This window comes from Diabrotica undecimpunctata, chromosome 1, assembly GCF_040954645.1.
Source record: "Diabrotica undecimpunctata isolate CICGRU chromosome 1, icDiaUnde3, whole genome shotgun sequence".
In the NCBI taxonomy this organism is placed as follows: Eukaryota; Metazoa; Arthropoda; class Insecta; order Coleoptera; family Chrysomelidae; genus Diabrotica; species Diabrotica undecimpunctata.
Window position 1 is genome coordinate 187,807,923 of NC_092803.1, and position 16,034 is coordinate 187,823,956.

General features: G+C 30.4%; 1 protein-coding gene across 2 annotated transcripts; it reads left to right on the top strand.

Moving 5' to 3' along the window:
• Positions 1-605: 605 nt before the first annotated feature.
• Positions 606-12,348, top strand: LOC140432727 (uncharacterized). Of its 2 annotated transcripts, none has more exons than XM_072520799.1 (4): positions 606-923; positions 2,663-2,785; positions 2,990-3,115; positions 9,877-12,348. In XM_072520799.1, exons 1-4 carry the CDS (start codon positions 800-802, stop codon positions 11,361-11,363), a joined length of 1,860 nt encoding a protein of 619 aa, XP_072376900.1. In that variant the 5' UTR covers positions 606-799; the 3' UTR covers positions 11,364-12,348. The 2 variants fall into 2 exon arrangements, with proteins under 2 accessions (XP_072376900.1, XP_072376899.1); XM_072520798.1 differs by having other exon boundaries at positions 610-923; positions 2,657-2,785.
• Positions 12,349-16,034: the final 3,686 nt, after the last annotated feature.

Sequence of the window (16,034 nt, forward strand, 5' to 3'; positions counted from 1 at the left end):
TTCTAATTTATCTATTTATTTGTTATATTAGATAATATTAATATTACATAATATTAATACATAATACACTTAAAATACTTTTTTTTAAACTAGGACACAATAAAGTTTTAATTAAATAATAACAATAATAGTCTAAAATGTGAAGCAATTGTTAAAAAACTTCAATAGAAAATACAAATAATCTTTCATGTGACAGTTGGGACAAACAATAACATCAGAAATGACATAACCTAACTAAATTTGATTTCTTAAACAAGGAAAGAGTCTGTCTTTCCTTGTTTAATGTGGCCTCTCAAGATGGCACTTCCTGTCTAATAATATTTTTGCCCCCACTACCTTTACATTCCCTCTTTTGTCTTTTTGCTCGATGGTCGAAACCACAATAAAAATGGCGTACTTGTTTTGTTGGTTGCGGTATTGCGCAGTCACGAAGCTATGCTATGAATCCTACGCCCTCTGGTGTCTTTAGGAAATACAAATTTCAGAGGACTGTCACCATAGTATTAAACTGTGCTGTCACTCCCATAAGAGATCCCGGGCATGGTTAAGATGTTGTAGTGGTCAATGACCTTTATGTATGTTGTGTGGACTAATTCATGGCGAAAAATAAATTCGGCGTTGACAAGGTGAAATCTGGCAACATACTCCCACTTCGCTTTAGCTGTCATTTGATTTGCGGAGTGCGGAGTGAAAGGAAAGGGGCACTCCACGCGTTCACTCATGCTCCACTCCACTCAGTCATCATGTCTGCACACGCACTCATGAACATGGTGACCATGGGCATATTTCCTTAATAGCTATGGAAGTTAAAGTTGAAATTAAGAAAGAGCTTCCTGAATATAACCAAAAATGTATAGAGAGTCATATATCGACATCACTAGATCTCCAAGATTTGAAGAATGAACCAGAGGAAGATCAATCAGGTGAGATTAGAATAAATAGTAACAATGCGGTATAATAGTAAAACAATGATACAATTGCTTCGAAAAATTCTTTAATCAATTCTTGTATTTTTAATTCTATTGTTTTGAAGGTAAGGAATGGTTCCTGAATAGGCTCATTATGTGTTTTTCTACCAAAATTTGGTTTTCTGAAGTGTTTTCTAATTCTAAATATGTCTTGTTCCATGGGTTAATAAAATCTGAATATTGTTTGCATTTTTAATTTGTTGTTGTTAATATAGACGAGAGCAGATATGTTTTTAAGTGCATTGAGATGGCATTCTCGATAGCAATGAAGAATATAGAGGCAAATGTGTCTATATTGTTATCTTATATTTAACTGCCTTTTTATACTATTATCTTACTAGTATATTATATTTGCTGGGTATTTTAGAGTCTGTTTTTTTTTTCATATTTTGTGGTGTTAAATAAGTAATTCTAAGAACAAGTCACAAGTAATTGGAGAAATTCAACTGAATGAAAAGAGTTTATAATGGATGTCAAACAAGAAGTATTTGAAGGTAATTGTATACACTGGCCAAAGAAAGAAAAAGAGGCTGATATACTGGGAAGTGATGAACTAGACTTTAAAACTTTTTAAAGTCTAGTTTGCACTATTCTAGTATTTTAGTCGAGTAGTGAGTAATTTAGTAATTAAAATACACACTACTGTCTACAAATCGTTCACACTTGTAAAGTTCAAAAGGGTGTGTTTTAGCAAGATGAACAGCCTACAACACAATAAAGTAAACAAACTGATTGAGCTAATCATAACAGCTATTTTAGAAGAAATGGATGAGGAAATTTGTGCTATTAATAAAAACAAGCTATGGGTATGAAAATGGATTGATAGAGGAAATAAACTAGTAGCTACCAATTTTCTTTTGAAAGAATTAGTATTGGAAATACTTTGATAGGTACTTTCAGAATGTCTGAAAGATGTGTACATTTTCTGTTAATGAAAATTCACTCTCAAATACAGCTGAAGGATAACCTATTGAGTTGTGCGAATCCTGCAATAACAAAATTACAAGCAGGTCTATACTTTATTAAATTTCTATACAACTTTTAAACTTGTTTCTTTGTGCTAGTGAAACACATTTTTGCAGCAACTAATGAAACTAGTTCGACTGGTTAGGACTTGTTTAGCTGGTGAGCTAAACAAGTGAGCATAAACATGTGGTAAGAGGTGCCACTTGCCCGAAAAATATAGAATAAAATGGATCAACTCAACTAAATGACTTACTAATCTACTTGATTAAATTATTGTTGTTCAGACATGTTTAGTTACTAAATTATCCGCTACTTGACTAAAATACTAGCACAGTGTGAACTAGGCGTAAGAGAGAAGTTCCCACTTTTTGAAATATAAGTGATATTACAATCATTTACCTATTTTTCACTGGGATTGCTATGAAGTCACAAATATTGACAGTTGCCAAATATAACTCTGACAATTATTGCTGCCATATTTATACAAAGTGTAAATTTTTATATATAAAAAAACACTTTGTTTTGATGTCATAACTGCATACCCATGTGTTGTCACTAGCAGAAAAGTCACTTTTTTTAAAAAACCTCATACATTTTTTAATATAATTTTCAAAATAAATGTTGATATGATAACACAAATAAATAATATGAGCAGTAATTTCATGTATTTATATAAAAATTTTATACTGTGTTTAACCCATTTTTATTTAATTAATTAATAGTTACAGAAGTAAAAATTGAAATTAAAGAAGAGTTTGAGAAAAATGATTATATATATCATGAGAATCAGCTACCCACCTTAATAGATCTCGAAAAGTTAAAGATTGAAACAGAACAAAAAGATCACTCAGGTAAGGCAAATATTTTAAAAAATTACTCAAAATATGATATAAACTCTTAGTTCTGGTATACTGTAGTGACTTTTATTTAATCTCTTATTTTCAATAGGGTCTAAGATTATATTATAATGGAATTTTTATATAGCAAGGCTTTTCATATTATATGAGGGTTTTTATGTTACGTATTTAACCTAATTTTATTTTATTTATTTATAGTTACTAAAGTAAATATTAAAATTAAAGAAGAGTTTGAGAAAAATGATCATATATATCAGGAAAATCAGCTGTCATCAGTAGATCTTGAAGTGTTAAATATTGAAACAGAAAAAAAAGATCACTCAGGTAAGGCAAATATTTTAAAACAATACTCAATGTGATGTAAACTCTGGCTTATTTAAATATGGTATCTACAAATCATTTAAAGCTATGTTGTTCCAATTTTTAAAACCAGATAAAAAAATAACATTGAAAGCTATTGCAGTATCTGTATCCAACCTGCAATACCAAAATTATTTGATTGTCTAGTTAGCAAGCAGATTTCTTGGAGGTGTAAGGGTCTTAGATGACAGGGGCAACATGGCTTCTCCAAAACTAAATCAACTTTAACTAATCTATTAATGTATCAACTTGATATTTTAAACATTGAAGCAGGAAACAGACTGATTCAATTTACACATATTTCTCTAACACATTTCATCGTGTTGATCAGGAAATTCTGTATACTAAGCTGATTTTCAATCTTTGTTTCTTGGTGGAGAAGCTCTTTCACTGGTCGCATTTAAAGAGTTAAAATAGGTTGTTATTTTTCTGAGGAAATTGTGGTTCCGTAGGGAGGGTTCGTCATAAATTCATAAGGGTGTGCGCCTTTCAAAGTGCGGGATTAGAGTACCATCTCCAATATAGTCTCCATGACTACATTATCATGGAGAGGTCTATGAGCTTGATTACTTAAACTGTGACGAGCGATCTGTTTGGTTTAACTTTGATTTTTAAATTAATAAATGGTAGAATTAATTGTCCCTCTCTTGTTAGTCTAGTCAGATTGATCTTAACCATGTTTTGTGTCATCTAAATACTTTTAATGTTCCATTTTGTAGAACAACCTATGGTGCTAATAGCCCACTGAATAGATGCTTATCTTTGTTCAACAACCTGAATGTAGATGTATTTAATATGTCTCTCAATAAATATATAAATATTTGTAGAAAAGAGTTACTGGTACCTTAGAGTGTGGAAACTTAACGTAATTGTAATAATACTTTATGTTTTTATTGCAGTTAGGTAACACTTTATATATTTTTTTATTTTTAATTTTATTTTCCTATCTTTATAGTCCTGGATCTTAGAATTATAGAATTAACTGCTGGGTTTGTAGGTTTTAAGATTTTATTATGCATATATGTGTGTATATATGGGTATATACAGTATAGGTAAAAGTTTATGGTCGGTATGGACCTTATGTGAGATAGAGTGAGAAACACTTGTTTAAAAAGAGAGAGGTATATTAGGTCCGCCCTTTAAATCGCCGAACTTGCATGAGTGGAAATAATAAAAAAAGGGGAAATTCAACGTTGCCAAACTTATTGGTTTTATTTGACCTGTTGTCTTTTTAGCATTTGAACAATGTTCTAAGATAATCAAATTTGGGCGAAATGGATTTAAATGGTAGCTTACTGTTTTTTATTGGGATTATGCCACAATTTTACTTTACAATAAGTGTAATATAACATTTTGATTTTCACTTCGGAAATCGTTTTATATAAATAAAATTAATAATGATTCGTATTTTAAGTACGATTTCCGAATTAAAAATCTAAACATCAAAATAATCTTATTTTAAAGTCACATTGTGCCTTATTTCCAATAAAAATAATAAAATGAATATAACTCCACAATAAATAAACCTTCCTACGAAATTATTTGGCGACGTCTCATGTCGCGTAGTCAAAGCACCGAATCAGATGTAGAGGTGGGTCTTTGATGTTTTTATCGTTAAGAGCGTAGGCGCAAAATTTCGGACCAATGGCCTTTTAAATGCATTCTTTTTTTTGAATCCTGAGAAAACTAATAAATATTTTTAAAAAATTTAAACGCAGAACGTAAGAATACATTATTACCGAGGGCCGAAAGTCTCTGAAAACTTCTATAATGTTTATTTTAATAAGTTATAGGGGTGAAAAAAGAGAAAATTTAGTGTGATTTTGAATTTTAAGTATCTCATTCAAAAAATTTTTTTGTTTATTCTAAGGGACTTTCGGCCCTCGGCAATAATGTCACCTTTCATTCTGCGTTTAAATTTTTCAAAAATATTTGTTAGTTTTCTCAGGATTCCAAAAAAATGAATACCTTTAAAAAGCATTGGCCCGAAATATTTGCGCCTACGCTCTTAACGCAACTAAACCGATTTTCGTAAACAATAACTATGATTGTTTAACAGTAGTTTCAAGTAAGAGAGTACATACATAAACAAACATAATGGATATTATCGTTTATGTGTATATTTATTAAAGTGAAAGAAACTAATGAAGGATATATTTATTATAACTTGAAAAATAAACTAAACAATACAAATAGTAAATCGTACTTACATTTACATTACACGTTATTATTAAATCGCGAATCGTCTAAATTGACATTTAAAAACATAAGTTTTTCTACTTTACTTCTTGTTAACCGTGTTCTTTTTTTATTTAAAATTAAACCAGATTTTGAACATGTGTTCGCATTTACAATACTTTATGAATATAGTGGTTAAGTTAGGATATACATGGCAATGGTTTTTCCACCATTGTAATGGACTCTCGATACAGGTGTACGTTTAGATGAGTCATGTCCAATTAATTGTTCAAAAATACACCATGGACTTAAGTCCGGTTTATCTTTATCGGTTTCCTTTTCTTGTACTGGTTGATTTTTAATAGTACAATCTTCTTTTTCTTTTTTTATAGAAGTAACCAGCTTCTTAACTCTTTCTTTTGTTTTTTTATCTGCATTTTTATCAGAAAATCCCTGCACTTTAAATCGTGAATCCATAAATGTACATAATGACAATGTGCCACTCTGTTCTATCCCTCTAAATCTTTTTGCTAAACCCGATATTAGTAATTGTACCACGTCGGATACTATGGATGTAAGGTTACCGTTTGCTAAAATTTTATTGCAAGATTCTTGCAGGCAGTGTACCATAACAATCACTGAACTACCCTTCAAGTATTTTTGGCCACTCATTGTACTTGTTATTTTTTTAAAAGCCGTAAAATTTGGGAAAGTTGAGAACAAATAATCCAGTCTTCATTATTTAGATTTGGTCTAAGTCTAAGTCTGTATTAACTAATACAAATGTGGAATGGATTGCCTCTTCTAACTCAGTCATTCTTTTTAACATGTAATAGGTGAAGTTCTACCTAGTTTCCACATCTTGGATTGGCCGTTTGGTAACTTTGTTATGTTGTAATTGATACTTTAAAAGCCTTTATAAAGATAAGGTACTTTTTTTGAAATGTGTTTTTTAGAAATGAAAATTTGAAATTAGTGAAATAATTTCACTAATTTCAAAAGCGATCTTTTCTGAATTATGGTTTCCAGAAAAATGGCAGCAGACTAATAAAACCGTTTTGAATTCTAAATTTTCGGTTAAATATTGTCCTGTTAATGCGATGTAACTCTCAGTTACTCCATATGTCCAGAGGTCAATAGTAATACAGATATTTTCTACTTCTTTAACAACTTGTGATCTAATAATTTGCTTAGTTTTGATATAACACTCCTGAAGTAATGAACCTGACATAATGAACAAGGCGGTTCTTGTTGGCGGTTTATATCCAGGAATCCACCCTGCAAACTTTTTAAAAGCTCGTTCTTCAACTATGGAAAACGGATGAAACGAGTCTTTGCATAGGTTTAGTAAATCCATATCTATTTGTTACTTTTGTTCTGAACTAATATTTTTATTAATGGAAGTATCCATCACCTTTTGACGCTTGGGAGGCGGTGGCAGTATGTCAGTACTTGTAGTAGAAGTAGTCGAAACGGACAGAAATGCGTCAGGAGAAGTTTAAATCATTGCAATATTCAGAAAGAGGACCATAAAAGCTGCATCTTCTACAAATGTGCATTTTTTAAAAATAAAATTATTATTCTAATACTAGGTCAATAATTTTGACTAAGAAAAATAATTCATAATTGAATATTTACAATAAATAAATCCTTTGACGAACTATCAATAAAGATTTGAAATCGAAAATGCAGATCAATCGTAAATCGGAATTCATTCATTAATCAGAATACCTAGTTATAAAAAACAAAAGAAAGAGTTAAGAAGCTGGTTACTTCTATAAAAAAAGAAAAAGAAGATTGTACTAGTGAAAATCAACCAGTACAAGAAAAAGAAACTGATAAAGATGACTTAAGTCCATGGTGTATTTTTGATGAATTTATTGGACATGACTCATCTAAACATACACCTGTATCTAGAGATATAAAAGAAGTCGACATGTATTTGTCTGATGATATTACCCACAAAAAATTTCGAACGGAGATTGGAACTGTCCATTACAGTGGTGGAAAAACCATCGCCATGTATATCCTAACTTAACCACTATATTCATAAAATATTGTAGTACTGTAACAAAATCTGTTCCTTGTGAACACATGTTCAAAATCTGGTTTAATTTTAAACAAAAGAAGAAACAACATGAAAAGTGGAAAAACGTATGTTTTTAAATGTCAATTTAGACGATTCGCGATTTAATAATGTGTCATGTAAATGTAAGTACTATTTGTATTGTTTAATTTATTTTTTAAGTTATAATAAAATACAATATGGTCGGTATGGTAAAATAAATTTTACCATACCGACCATAAACTTTTACCTACACTATATATATATATATATATATATATATATATATATATATATATATATATATATATATATATATATATATATATATATATATATATATATATATATATATATGTATATATATATATATGCACATGTGTACATACAGTCCATCTAATTTAGATAACGATTTACGTCATTATATACGTCAGAGATTGAAGTTGACATAGTTGCCAAAGTATAAAAAAATCCTGAATCCATTTTAAATCAAATAGGTCACATAATTATTAATATACTCTTTACAACGACTATTTAAATACTTACATGACATTTTTGAAATAAAACACACTAATTTTGTTCTAAAAAGAACAGATTTTATTAAATAGGTAAAAATATAAAACAAGAGGTATTCACTTTAAGATTTAAAATAATAAAGTACAAAAAGTGTCAACACCGCAACTGTCAAATAGGTGTTACCAATTTATGCCAAAATTTTACCTTCGTTCAATTACAGTTACAGTGTGTTCCGAACAAATGTTCTTGATAAAAACGCTTTATAATGCATTTATACATATTAAATGAAACATAATATTGTGTATTTCTTTAAGTTAACATTAATAGAAACTTTTAAATATTAGTTCTACGCGTATATAATAAAATATGTCTAGTGGCTGTAATGCCAGTGTACTCGGTAAAGTGATTCTAAAAAAGAACACACCTACACCCTAAATATTTCGTGTTGGTATCATGTGACGTCACAGGCTATGACGCCGATGACGTACATCGTTAACTAAATTAGATGAAGTGTACATGTATATGTGTATATTTATTTTTCATCATCATCTTTGGCTCTACAACCCTGTGTGGGTCTTGGCCTGTTTTCAAGAATTAGTCTCCATTCCCCCCTATCTTTCGCCCTGGCTTTCCAACTTCTGACCCCTAGATTCCTCAAGTCATCTTTGACTTGAGTTTTAAATCTAGATCTTGGCCTGCCTCTCTTCCTGGTTCCTACTGGCTCTTGATATAATATCTGTCTTTGGGGGTCTCCAGTGTCCATTCTTTCAAGGTGTCCTAGCCACCTTAGTCTATTAATTTTAATAGACTGGATGATGTTGCATTTTTCATAGCATTGATAAAACTCAAAATTGTAGCGCCTGCGCCATATCCCGCTTTCTTGTACTCCTCCGTGTATGTGCCCAAGTATTCTTCTTTCATAGCGGCCTAACAGTTCTTCGTCGCTTTTTACCATAGTCCATGTCTCTGATGCGTATGTCAGGATACGTTTAATAAGAGTTTCATATATTAGTATCTTGGTTTTTCTGTTAATTATGTGTGATGTTAAGAGCTGCTTTAGTCCAAAGTAAGCTCTGTTCGCCAGGTATATTCTTCTCTTAATTTCTACGCTTACTAGGTTGCTGTTATTTAGTTGTATTCCAAGATATATAAACTCCGAGACCGCTTCGAATGTGTCTGCTTCTGTTACCAGATCTGGTGGTGCCGCTATTTGTGTGCTGTTCGTGACCTTGATGTATTTTGTTTTGGATACGTTGACCTGCAGTCCCATTGTCTTCGCGGCTTTTTCTAGAGAATATATTTCTAGAGAATATTAGATATTTATTTTTAGTCTACATTATTTAGTGAGTATTTAATTTTATTATCTTAAAATACTGTGTACTTAACCACTATTTTGTGTATTGTAAATTGTAACATTTAATGGGGTTGTCCCATATATTAAATAAATAAATAAAAAAGCTAGTTGAATGTTATGGTTAAAAGAGGGCAAATATAATCCAGTACAACAAATACTCCATTGTACAACAAATCACACTAATTTTGTACTAACAGAACGTGAGTTTAATTAATAGTAATAGTAAATAAAAACAAATCTGGAGTGTCAACACCGCAACTGTCAAATAAGTTTTACCAGTTTACGCCAAAATGTCACCTTCGTTCAATTGCAGTTAAAGTGTGATACTGTACTTACTATAAATTTTCTTTTATTTTAAAATTTCCAGACTGTGAAAGTTTGTTTAAAGTATAAGCGTTTATGCTAAATATACTGCCACATTAAATAATGTATTTACCCTAGAGTTGAAACAATTTTTGGTTCCCCTTTTTTGAATGATCCCTTGTCCCAACTATTTATGTTACTTACTTTTATCAATCATTCTACAACAGCCATAACTTTTGCTACATTTATTCCTTCTGCATTTAATGATTTCGAATTTTATCAAATAATTTTGTTTGGTTATTGTTTTAGGTTTTCAGCAAGAGGAAAATATAATGGAAACTGGGAAAGGATTATTTGATCATTCCTGTAATAAAACACCACATGTGAGACAAGCTGAAAAGAAACGACATTTTAGGATACAGTCTGGGGATAATCTTTATAAATGTGAAATTTGTTTTAAGCAATTTACTAGATCCAGTTCTTTGAAAACACATTCGAGATTACACACTGGAGAAAAACCATACAGCTGTAAAATTTGTTTTAAACAATATACTGAAGCAGGAAGTTTAAAAAATCATTCGAGACTGCACACTGGAGTAAAGCCTTACAAGTGTGAAACTTGTTTTAAGCAGTTCCCTCGAAACTATGAGTTAAAAAGACATTTGATAGTGCACACCGGAGTAAAGCCTTACAAATGTGAAATTTGTTTTAAGCAGTTCCCTCGAAACGCTGAGTTAAAAACACATTCTATATTGCACACTGGAGAAAAATCTTCTCAATGTGAAATTTGTTTTAAGCAGTTTGCTAGATCCAGTTCTTTGAAAACACATTTGAGAGTACACACTGGAGAAAAGCCATACAGATGTAAAATTTGTTTTAAACAATTTACTGAAGCAGGAAGTTTAAAACATCATTTGAGACTGCACACTGGAGTAAAGCCTTACAAGTGTGAAATTTGTTTTAAACAATTTAATCAAGCCAGTAATTTGAAAACACACTTGAGAGTGCACACTGGAGAAAAACGTTACAAGTGTGACCTTTGCTTTAAACAGTTTACTAGTATATATGATTTGAAAAGTCATTTGACTGTGCACACTGAAGAAAAGCCTTACAAGTGTGAAATTTGTTTTAAGCAGTTCCTTCAAAACAGTGATTTAAAAAGACATTCGATAGTGCACACTAGAGAAAAATCTTATCAATGTGAAATTTGTTTTAAGCAATTTAGTCAAGCCAGTTCTTTGAAAACACATTTGAGGGTACACACCGGAGAAAAACCTTACAAGTGTGATATTTGTTTTAAGCAGTTTGCTACTTCCAGTTATTTGAAATCACATTTGATGACACACACTGGAGAAAAACCTTATAAGTGTGATACTTGTTTCAAGCAATTTGCTTATGCAACTAATTTGAAAGTACATTTAAGGTTTCACACTGGAGAAAAACCTTACAAGTGTGAAATTTGTTTTAAGCAGTTTGCTAGATCCAATTCTTTGAAAACACATTTGAGTGTACACACTGGAGAAAAACCTTACAAGTGTGATATTTGTTTTATGCAGTTTACTGATTCCAGTTATTTGAAAACACATTTGACAACACACACTGGAGAAAAACCTTACAAGTGTGAAATTTGTTTTAAGCAGTTTGCTAGATCCAATTCTTTGAAAACACATTTGAGACTACACACTGGAGAAAAACCTTACAAGTGTGAAATTTGTTTCAAGCAGTTTACTCAATTAGTTAGTTTAAAAACACATTTGAAAAAACAACACACAGCAGAAAAATCTAACATCACGTGACATTTATTTTAAGCAGTTTACTCTAGTGGGCTATTTAAGAACATTTGGGAGTGCATATAGAGAAACATATTAAATGTGAAAATACCTAGATTGAACAATTATACAAATTCACATTGGATAAGGTTGAGTTTACCGAAAGTACAAGCTGATTATAGCTGCAAATGTCACACATGAAACAAAAAATTTCGGTTTAGCAGTGTTGACATATTTTTATAATGTAGATGCTGTACGCTTCAAATATAAAAAGATAAAACTTTAGAAAAGTACATTTTGTTCATATTATGTTATGAATTCTGCAATTTTTGATTTATATAAAAAACGAATGAGTGAATATTTGTTTCTTTGGAGATTAATTGCAGTTAATTATTAAATTATTTTTTTTGCAATTACCCTTTGATAGATTAGGGGATATATTTGGCAATCGTCAAATTAGCAGTTGCCAAATTGCAACAGATGTTTGCTATTAATCTTGAGAGACAAATATTTACTCGTTATTGTTTCATATAAATTAAAAGTTGCACAATTCATAAAATAGTATAATCAAAATGCAATTTTTAACAGCTTTCTCTCTTTATGTTTCTCTTCTATTTGTTAGACAAAAAGGTGAACAGAATATCGTTAAGATATGTGAGCTGGTTAGGTTCATCATAGTGAGTAGATGTGTGATACTTAAAATCCAATTAACGTAATCGATGTTATCACCTCATAATTATTAAAAACTAATTTGTTATATTTTTATAAATAAACTAGCTGACTCCGCGAACTTCGTACCGCCTTAGAATGAAATAATGTCTTAAAAAAATAAAGCAAAAAAAGCATCATATGCATGAATAAAGTAGAATCAATTTAATGCTTTCTGATAAAAATATTTTTATTTTCTTGCGTTAATTAATTATACAACGATGACGGTTTTCCGGCACGCGAATAATTATGTACGTCTGAAACATGGAAACTAAGTTAATTTAGTAAACTTCCAACTACTGGCTTTGTGATTTTTATTTTGTCATTGCAGAAGCCAAAAGCACAGGAATTCAAAAATTCTGTAAGATAGTTGACTACGTCATTCTGATTTATAACTGTATCATCTGTTTTGAATGAAAACAACTTTCCTGGAAAAACTTTCGAGTAGTACATTCAATCGAATATACATATCTATAAAATTTCATAAAAAGTCTGTCACACTAATTTCGTTATTAAAAAATAGGGATTGGTAATAGAAGGGTGAAAATTAAGGGTTATATGTATTGTTTAATGCCACGTCATAAATAAATGAAAATTTTGTTCAAAAAATAAAAAAATGTTTCTGATGGACCACTCTTAGATGAAAAATAGATCACGATCGATTCTCATACCTCCTGAATATAAATATAAAATTTCATGAAAATCGGTGAAGCGGTTTCGGAGAAGTATGGCAGCTCACTCTGTGACACCAATATGGCTTTTAAAAAAAGGGGGTTGGTAATAGAGGGGTAAAAATTTAGGTCTGTATGTATTTTTTAATGCCACATCATAAAAACATAAAAATAAAAAATTTTGTTTAAAAAATAAAAAAAAAATGTTTGGGTTGAACCACTTTTACCAATAGGAGTATGAAAAATAAATAAGAACCTATTCTCAGACGTACAGAATACACATGTAAAATTTCATCAAAATCGGTCCTTCCGTTTCGGAGAAGGCAAGCCAACAGCATGCTGTGTTCCCCAGCGGTCACCCATCCAAGTAGTAACCGCGCCCAACACTTTTTAACTTCGGTGATCTAACGAAAACCATATTATGTCTATGGTTGCCGTAAATAAATTAAACCGGCTTCATTTTTCTTTTTCTGGATTAACATATACTTGGAATGTACTGAATTAGAATATAGTATGAAAAAAAAAACATTTTCTGAAAGTTATATACAATACTAGAAGTAGCTACATACATATGATCGATTAGGATTACTTCCGTAGTGAACATAGTCCAAATATTTTTGATAGTGTGAAGTGAACATCACCTAAGATACAAACTTGCGGTTACACGACATAGGACGATGTTCTTATGTTAAATATAATTGCACTGACATAGTTTTAAATTGGAAATACAAATATAAGTAATTCTTAGCTGTAAAATTAATAAACAGCTGATAATGGAATTTATTAATTGAGAGGGAAATTACTAGAAATAAAAAGCATACGTCATTAATAAATGGTTTATTTTTAATTTTCACAACTAATAAACAATTACAAATAATAAGATACTCGTGAGTATTTTGTGTATATTACACGGTTCTTTGACTATTCTAGAAGTAAAATGAATACGCGTGGAAAACAAGTTGTGGATACATGTGCCGTTAAAATTGTAAAAGTACATGTTCGAAATGAAATGAAAGTTTTTTTTACTTTTCCGAAGTTTTAAGAATTAAAGTGAATACTCACTTTTAGTAAAATAAAGTTATAAGATAAAATACAGTATTGAATAAAAGTTATGACAAAAAAGTATTATGACTAAACTTCGGCAAATATGCATTTTGCATATTGTGCATATTTTATGCAAATATTTCATATTTTGGCATATTTGTATAAAAGTTTGCATAAAGTGCATAAAAGTTCAGATTTTTATACTGTATTTGAAAATTTTTAAACATACCAATTTATTTCAATTCTTGTATAAAACCACTGATTCCTCAGGAAAGTATATTGCTCATTTATTGATTGGTGTTCTTAAAGAAGATACCTTACCAAAATCTCATCTTATTTCATGCCAGCAACTTGAGAAAACAAATGCTTTAACAATTTCGCGTTTTATACAAGAAACATTAGCAACTTTTTTTCTTCCGACAACTATTCCTTCTAATAAATTACTGCTTATTTTATCGGATGCTGCTCCTTATATGGTGAAAGCAGGACAAAATTTAAAAATATTTTTCCCAGATTTAATACATGTTACTTGTGTAGCGCATGGATTAAACAGAGTTGCAGAGGAAATACGAAAAAAGTTTATGCTACTATTTATTTAAAAATGCTACCTAACATTCCTCTTCCACCACAACCTATTTTAACGCGATGGGGAACATGGTTAGAAGCAGCTAATTTTTATGCAGATCATTTTGTTAAAATAAAGAACATAATTGATACGTTAACAGATGAAAGTTCCCAATCTCTTTTGGATTCTAAACAAACTTTTCAGAGTAACTTGCTTCAACAAGAACTTTCATTTATCAAATCAAATTTTAGTTTTGTTCAAAAAACAATTACTCAGTTAGAATCACCAAAACTGTCATTGTTCGAAAGTACAGCATTAATAAAAGAATTTGCGTCATGTTGTCGGAACGTTAGAGGTAATATTGGAAAAGATATTTTAAAAAAATTTGAAGATACTATGGAAAAAAATAAAGGTTACCATATTCTTTCTGAAGTAGTCAGTGTTCTAGCTGGAAATATTTCGGAAACAATTAATTTGGAACCAAATGTTTTGGTTAGTTTGAAAAATGCTCCCGTTACATCAGTTGATGTTGAACGAAGTTTTTCCATATATAAATATATGTACTCAGACAGAAGCCACAAGTTTTTGTTAGAAAATTTTGAACACCACTTGGTCATTTATTGTTACCATAATTCTAAATAAGTTTATTCATACTTAAAAATGATGTAGTTACTTAAAATAAATGTAAATCTTAATGAATAGTAGGAAATATTTAGTTATGTACACTTTTTTTTTAAATAAAATTGTTACTATTTTACGATTTTTTTATTTATTTGTATGCATATTTTGTAAAATATTTGCATATTTTCGGGTAAACACGTGCATATTTATGCGCATATTTTCTACATTTTTATTTGCATATTTGCCGAAGTCTAATTATGACTGACCTTCAAAGAATAATTTGTTAGCTTTATGTGTTGGATGTATCTACTTCCTTTCTTTAGGTCAGTTTTCCGCAGCTGCAGCCTTCATCACTCCAACATACCTCAATCCCAGATCATCAACACAGATTGCGCAAACTTCACCCATACTATTTCACTGGTTTCCAAAAAATCAGCGTCTTTGAAATAATATCAAACATCTGAGAAATAATGGCGATAGTTTGGGAACTAGAAGATCAATTGGTAACAATGAGAAAAGAAGTTTATTCAAATATTCGCTTAAATAATGTAAAAAAACTACTTTCAGATTTTGTCCATCTAGAGACTGTGAAATCCTTGTCAAAATTTTCCACTTTTATATGTTAAAGCTGTATACTCGGGTACGACTATTTTCTACTTTAGAATGTACCGTTTTTAAATAAAATGAACGGTTCAAATTTATATAAATATATTTATTTATAAGTTTACAGCACGATTATATCTTATCAACTAACCTAGCTAATATCAGCGCTACTTATATGTATAAGTTATTATGTGCTAGAATATTCTGGAATAGTCCATCTCTATTTACTTGCATTAACGCTTCGATTCCATCCCAGTCAATATATCCGGAAGGTTCTCGAAGACAGATCATCGTCGTCTCGAGATGCAACCGTTATATGGGCTACGTCGAAATAAGCAAAGCCCATACTCATTATAATCTTTTCATTGTTTGTATATGACCTAGGATTAAGATATTGAAATTAACCTTTTGTCATAGAAATGAATTAAGTATTTTTAACCAAAGAGAAAGCCAAGTTTAAAGCAAAAATTTTAGTTTCTCTGGAAA

Excerpts from the sequence above, each read along its gene's own strand:
- LOC140432727 (XM_072520798.1), top strand. The coding sequence starts at position 800 with ATGGAAGTTAAAGTTGAAATTAAGAAAGAGCTTCCTGAATATAACCAA. Across the intron at positions 924-2,656 it reads ACCAGAGGAAGATCAATCAG|TTACAGAAGTAAAAATTGAA; the intron begins GTGAGATTAGAA and ends ATTAATTAATAG. Across the intron at positions 2,786-2,989 it reads AGAACAAAAAGATCACTCAG|TTACTAAAGTAAATATTAAA; the intron begins GTAAGGCAAATA and ends ATTTATTTATAG.